This window comes from Mobula hypostoma, chromosome 2, assembly GCF_963921235.1.
Source record: "Mobula hypostoma chromosome 2, sMobHyp1.1, whole genome shotgun sequence".
Classification (NCBI taxonomy): domain Eukaryota; kingdom Metazoa; phylum Chordata; class Chondrichthyes; order Myliobatiformes; family Myliobatidae; genus Mobula; species Mobula hypostoma.
Window position 1 is genome coordinate 143,800,390 of NC_086098.1, and position 7,279 is coordinate 143,807,668.

At 39.2% G+C, this 7,279-nt stretch overlaps 1 protein-coding gene across 1 annotated transcript in view; it reads left to right on the top strand.

The window, feature by feature from the left end:
* The window catches only part of LOC134342547 (prolyl endopeptidase-like), a 182,915-nt gene extending 177,801 nt beyond the window's left edge, over window positions 1-5,114 (top strand). Inside the window, exon 15 of the mRNA XM_063040827.1 lies at window positions 3,465-5,114. Within this exon, the coding sequence (XP_062896897.1) occupies window positions 3,465-3,759 (295 nt within the window). The 3' untranslated portion in view covers window positions 3,760-5,114. The remainder of the gene's footprint in view (window positions 1-3,464) is intronic.
* Window positions 5,115-7,279: the final 2,165 nt, after the last annotated feature.

A 7,279-nucleotide genomic window follows, 5' to 3' on the forward strand; every position in this document is an offset into this window, starting at 1 on the left:
CCAGTTTCAAATATCCGAGGTATAAAATAGCATGTGGAAGAGGCTTGCTCTCTCCTCCTTTGTTTAAGGCAAGCAGTGCACATGACCATTGGGAGGGTATGCCTTGCAGGTGCTTTTAGCTGAGTGTGTTTGTTGAATATTCAGCTTTGTAGTTTCTGTAATTTGGGGAATATGAATGTTTGGTCAAATTTTTACTGTTTGTAAATAAATGACTAATATACTGATTCACAGTCAGTGTTCTCTGTCTCACTCACCAGACCTGCAAACCTGATTCAGCGTTACCCTAACTGTTCAAGTAGTGAAATTATTTCATTTTCACTCTCAGCTGTTTCTGACATCTCCAAGCTTGAATGCTTGAAACTGTACTGAGCAAAGCAGTTCTGAATTATCTTGCTGCTTATTTCTCGCCAGCTATCAGTGACAAAAATCATTGCTTTTCGAACACGGACAAACGCAATTGATGCTATTTAAAAACTGTTCACTCTAAGCATGGTGTAGTGTCTAATGGCCACACAAACCACTAGTTAGAAACCGTTCAGCAGCAGTCTCCTGTCACAACTAAGCGTCCCAAATAAATGAAGGAAATCCTGACACTTTTTTCAATTAGGTTTTGTTCTTATTGCCCCAAATAAGTGGCTGCTCCAATTAACTGACGGCTCAGTTAACCAGAGTCCCCTCTATTGGCGAGAAGCAGCTTCCTTCAAGGTGCCTTACTATTTCTGATCTGCACCCCGTTTAGGTTGTTTGATTTGTTCATCTGGAGTGTATTCCTCCAAGTGAGATTTGCCTGCCTACTTATTTATGTCCACACCCAACATTTTTTAATGAGAACCTGATTTATTTTCGCTGGCATTTAATGTGAAGTTTGTTGTTTTATGGCAGCTTATGGTGCAAAGATGTAAAGATTTATACATTACAAGAAAGAGCACGAGAAAGGGAAAAATAAGGTAGTTCATGAGTTCATGAACTGATCGGAAACCTGATGGTGGAAGGAAAGGAGATTTTGAAAATATCCCTTAATCCAGCATCTGTCATGCCACATGTTAATGTGCGTAACTGCTGTAGCAGGATCAAACTGATAAATTAATGCATGTGTTGAAGGAATTTAAAGTGCTCAAAATAGGCAGAAAGTTGCAGAGTATTTGCTCCACGTATCAAGTTCAGCAAAATGACCCAAATTCAGAATGAAATTGGCAATCTGTGACTGTCAAAGAGCCATTTCAGTATCTTTTATTGGACAGGCTTTGATGAATTTGGTGGAGGGAGTAGAAGCTTCAACTGTTGCAGCTTGCAGCATTTTTACAGAACCAGCAGAAACTGCTTTTGATTCAGCTAAATAAAAACTTCTAAAAATTGGCAGTGTGGTAAAGGCCCGGAGCAACTGGCCCCTGTGAGGCCCGAGTCCTAACGCAAGGTACAGTGCGCTGTTTGGACAATCTAAATGCTGGCCCATACACGTCGAGAATCAGATAGGGTTGGATCACTCTGGGCGCCGAGCCAATTTGGAGAGGTTGAGAACGGCTCCTTCAGCAGCAAAATCTAGGTCTGGAGCAATTCGCCGGCGGCAAGGCTTGGCTCCTCATGCTTAGTATCTGTGAACTTTGCAGTGATTTGCCCCGCTAATATGATGAACTGAATACCAAGGCTTTTGGGCCTACTCCAGGCCGCTGTGGGGATTTGGATCTAAGGACTCAATTTGATTCAGAATGCTGTTGTTGTTGCTCACTTCTAATGTTTGCTTAATTTGTGTTTTTTTCTCTCTTTCTCTGTGGGCACTGGGGTTGGGGGTTGGTCTTATTTTTTTTAATTGGGTTCTTTCAGTTTCCTTGCTCTGCGACTGCCTGTAAGCAAACAAATCTCAAGGTTACACAATTTATACATTCTTTCATAATAAATGTACTTTGAAACTTTCAAATAAATTAATGACTTTTTTTAACCAGTTTTCAGCAAATGCTTTAAAGTTTGGTACATTTGACTGGGGTCGATTTTTACATGTTTTACATTGGCATTTTACTTTTGAGTCTTGCATCTGCATGGATGACTTGCACATTTTTACAGGCCTAACTGATGGTGGCAGGAGACAGTTCTGAGTTTTAATGGTGCAGCATGGTCCCCCAGTTGTGAAATGAATCACCCCACCACTAAGCATGCACTTCCATCCAGCTGTTATTCCAGAATTAGAAAGTAACTCTTAAAGTTAACAACCTTGATCAAATTTGTGATTAATATCATGAAATTGGTGGATATTTTGGTGCTACTGGATGTGAACCTTTGTTTATCATGGATACAAGATTTTGGGAATAAAGGTAAAATACTCAAATACCAAATTTAATATGAAAACTGTGAAAGCTTTCTGATGATCCTACAGCTTGGTTTATTATTCAGGTTTGTGACAGTTAACAAAACTGAGAACCTGATCCTTATTGATCAGTAGATTATTGATTTGCGAGTGCTTTTATCAGTTTATTTGTAAATTTTGTTAATCCAAGTTTCCATATCAATTTTATCTTATTTGTTTATTGAGATGTAGTGTGGAGCGTTGCCGCTCAGCAACCCTCTATTCAACCTTAGCCTACTCATGGTACAATTTACAATGACCAATTAGCTTACTAACCCCGGAGGAAACCCACACATTCCATGGGAAGGACATACAAACTCCTTAGGGATGACGTCGAAATTGAACCTGAACTCCCAACAAACCCCAACCTGTAACCGCTATGCCACTGTGATGCCCCATCTTCAAAACAAATATAATACATTAAAAATGTAGAATCTGACATTAAGGCAAAAAACAAAAGAACTGTTAATGAATGTATCGCAATTTGACAAATACATTTAAATATTCAGAATGCTCTTTACGTTTATTTGAAAAAATGAGTAAACAAGCAGCTTAATCTTACTGTAAAATTGACTGCCATTGATTAAGACAAGTGGAATAGTTTCTAAACTCCAAGGCAAAACTGATGTCCTTTGCTCATGTTGTGCACTTGAAGTAAATTGTGGCAACATACTTACCTTAAAAAAAGAAAAATCACATCCAAATTTTGAGGTAACTTTGAAAAACACATGCCAATGATGTTTTGTAAGTTAAGATTCAATCAATAGCATGACGTTTTTGTTTTTGAACAAGTAATGGAAACTCTAGGGACAGCGGTTCAGATTCCACCACAGCAGGTGGGAAATTTGTTCCTTTAAATTGCAATCCAGAGCAATGACATCCTGACATTTTCTGTCCAACAGATGATGACACAGTCATAACCACCTTGACAGATACCCTGTAAACCACGTACTTACATCAAATTCTGTAGAAATTCAGATGCACCGACAGTGGCTTGGGCATCAGATGTAATTGTGATGAGAGGCTAAAATTCTATAAAAATGAAAGGTGTTTTGAAGTCTAAATGTAACAGATTCATGTGAGTTTTAGTGTCATATTTAAAGTATGAACTTTTTTTTCTTTTTAGATACTCACCACTTCACAATATTAAGATGCCGGAAGGTGAAGGGGTTCAGTATCCAGCAATGTTGCTGATGACTGCAGACCATGATGATCGTGTAGTTCCTCTCCACTCTATGAAATTCATAGCCACTCTGCAACATGTTGTTGGTCAGAATCCAAATCAGGTTAACCCATTGTTCATCTATGTTGATACCAAGGCAGGACATGGTGCGGGAAAACCAACAGCTAAAGTAATTCAGGAAGTTTCCGATATGTATGCTTTCATTGCACAAACATTACAGCTTGAATGGATCGATTGAAATAGACATCATTATCTCAGCATTTAATTGGTATTGGGAAAGTAATCTCAAAACGTAGTCAAATTTAAGACTAGAATACATTGAAGAATGGGACTATCAAAACAAAATAGTGTGTGCTATAGGGCTGAATGGAATTTCAGACCTCAGTAGTGTAATTAGTAAAATGGAATGACTGATATCTTTTTTAAAAAAAAGTTGACACTTACAGGTGTTCTCATCTCACCATCAAGGTCACTGAGGGATGGACAATAAAAAGTGGTCTTTGCAAAAATGCCTATGTCTTTTGACAAGTTAGTGATACAGTAACATTTCATTGGTTATTTCTCCCCCACTAACAGAAAGTGTCATTGTTATAATTGGATTTATTTTGTTATTTGTGTTTTAACTTGTATTATTAACTATCCACTGAGAATTTAAATCACTGGTCTTGCAAAAATACACAAATATGGGTAGACTTGCGGTAAATTTATAAATAAAAATAATTATTTCAGTAATTGTCCATATCAATACACACTTTCTGCAATTCTGGCTAACACTGAAACCATACGGTTGCTAATAATTCATTTAGAGTGGACATTAGTTTGCATCCAACAGAGTTTAAACATGTAGATGCTACAGTTAGAACTGTTAAGTCAATTACATAATTATTTAGGCATATTGACTAAAACCAGTTATTTTTTTATGTTGAAGATACTTGCCAAAAATATCTGATAACATTTCACACTTATTGAAATTGGCTCTGTGGCTTTACAGGATATTCTGTCTGTTTGGCTGCATAGAGCACCATTTAGTCCCAATTCAAAAAAATGAAAGTTGGCACAATAAATAAAATTTTAACTGTTGGCTTGACCTTTGAAATGTATTTGTTTTGTATTATTAGGTTTTTATGTGTGTTTTATGTTAGAGGGAGCCTGATACAATACATCTGAATTTTTCAGAACTCCAGTTCTATCTTTCAGGTGTTGTGCAATTTCACAATGTGATAGGAGAGAGAACAGTTTGAGATTTTCTCTAATGGTTTCAACACATTTGGTAAATCATAAGCTACATCCTGGTACAATTAAGTTTTTCCCACACTATATTTTATACGTGTAAGTAATGTAAAGAAAATAGAGCATGAATTATGAATTATTTTCCTACCTCCCCTCTGAAGTATGCTTCACAAAGTCTGATACCATGCAAATATCTTAAAGGTATTTCCATTTACAGATCCCTTCAGTAGGTCAGATGTTTTGTCTTGTAATTTCAATGTATCTTAATTGTATTTGGCTGTTACATTGCTAAATAATTTTTACCTCATAATTAGAGAAAATGTGTCACTACAAGGTCAGATCAAACATGAAAAATAAAAAGGAATTTACTATATATTTCTGCTTGTCATCTAAAATTATTTTCCATACTGCAAAAATAACATGTATTTCCTTTTAATGTATATTCCTTCTCTTCTATACTCGGGAATAGACCCGGCTTGGCAATGTAGAGAAGCCATGATGGTATATATTTTTGTTAAGGTCCCAAATGCAGTCATTTGCTGCTCCAAATACAGATTTTGGCTAGTTTAAGATCTTAATGTGTTTGATAGTCTACCAGTGACTTGTCCAGTTTTTTATTTAAGTCTGAGCTGTATAGGATTATGGGTAGCTGCAGTGTGTAGGCTAAGGTAGATCACACTGGATCCTCAAACTCCTCGTCAGGAGACCACAGTGTGGCTCAGTAATAACATCGCCTCCTCGCAAAAGTACACCGCCAGGATGTGGGCTTAGCCCACTTCTGTTTTTTTGCTGTGCTCATTAGTGTGTGGCTAAGCACAGCTCAAACACATCCATAAATTCAGAGATGACACCACTGTTATTGGTAAAGTCTCGGACGGCAACGAGGAGACGTACATGAGTGAGATCGTCTGCTTGAGTCATGTCGCAGCAACAACCTCACACTCACTGTTGGCAAGACCAAGGAATTGATTGTAACTTTAAGTGAGGAGAAATCAGGAGAATTTGTACAGTACTGTGCAAAGGTCTTGGGCACATATATATAGCTAGGGTGCCGAAGACTTGCACACTACTGTATTTGTCAACGTGGAGTGTAGAGTGAGTTTGTAAATCGGGCAAGAACATAGGATGTTGGGAATTATGAGGGTGGGATGCCGCGGGAGAGGTGTGGGACAGGTGGCAGAGAAGTGCCAGGGGTGGTGGGTGGTATGGGTGCAGTCACACCCAGCCCCAATACACCTGGCAAGGTCATTTGATTCCAAGCAATTGGTTTATTGATCATTACAGAAAGTTCCTCTGGTGCTTCCCTCTCCCTCCCCCTCCTTTCCCCTTTTCCCAACTATGATTCCCCTCTCCCTGCCCCCCTTCCCACTCAGTCCGCTGAGACTCATATCAGAATCTGGTTTATCATTGCTCACACCATGATATTTTGCAGCAGCAGCACTATAATACAATATGTAAGATTACTATACTACTGAGCAAATGTCTTGGGCACCCTAGCTCTATATCTATCTATCTTTAAGACTTTTACACAGCACTGTACTAGTCCTCATAGAAACAGCGTCAGCAGCGGACTGGGGGAGCAGCTTTAAGTTCCTAGATGTCAACAAATTGTTGGATTTATCCTGGCCCAACATATTGATGCAATCATTCTTTGTTTGGTGTTTGAGGAGATTTGGTATGTCACCAAAGAATCTTAGAAATGTGTGTACACGTACAATGGAGAGCATTCTGACTGGCTGCATCACAGCCTGGTCTGGAGGTTCCAATGCACGTGATTGTGAGAGGCTATAGACTGTAGTAGACTCGGCCGGCGACATCCCTGCACTACCCTCCCCATCATTGAGGCAGTAGCCCAAGAAGGTGACATTCATCACTAAGGACACTCACCAACCAGAATATGGCTTCCTCCCGCAGAACAGGGAACAAGAGAGTACAGGAACAGGCCCTTTGGCCCACAATGTTGTGCTGAACCAATCAAATAGCTAACTCATCTCTTCTGTCTACACAATGTCCATATCCTTCCACTGTCCTCACATTCACGTATCTATCTAAACATCTCAAGTTCCCTAATGTACCTCTACCACCCACCATCTCAGGTAGTGTATTCCAGGCACCCACCACCCTGTGTTTTGGTGGGGGGAGGGAATGTGCCCCTCACATCTCCTTTGAAATTAACTCCTGTCACCTTGTATACATGCCCTCGGGTATTAGATATTTCAACCCTCAGAAAAAGCAATATTGTCTGTCTACTCTATCTATGCCTCTCATAATCTTATAAACCTCTGTCAGATCTCCACTGCTCGGGAGAAAGCAACCAAGTTTACCGAACCTCTCACCCTCTAATCCAGGCAGCATCCTGGTAAATCTCTTTTGACACCCCCTCCAAAACCTCAACATCCTTTCGATAATGGGGTGACCAGAACTGTGTGAAATACTCCAGATGCTTCCTAATTAGAGTTTTATAAAGTTGCAACATAACTTCCTGACTTGAATTCAATGTCTCGACTAATAAAGGCAAGCATGCCGTA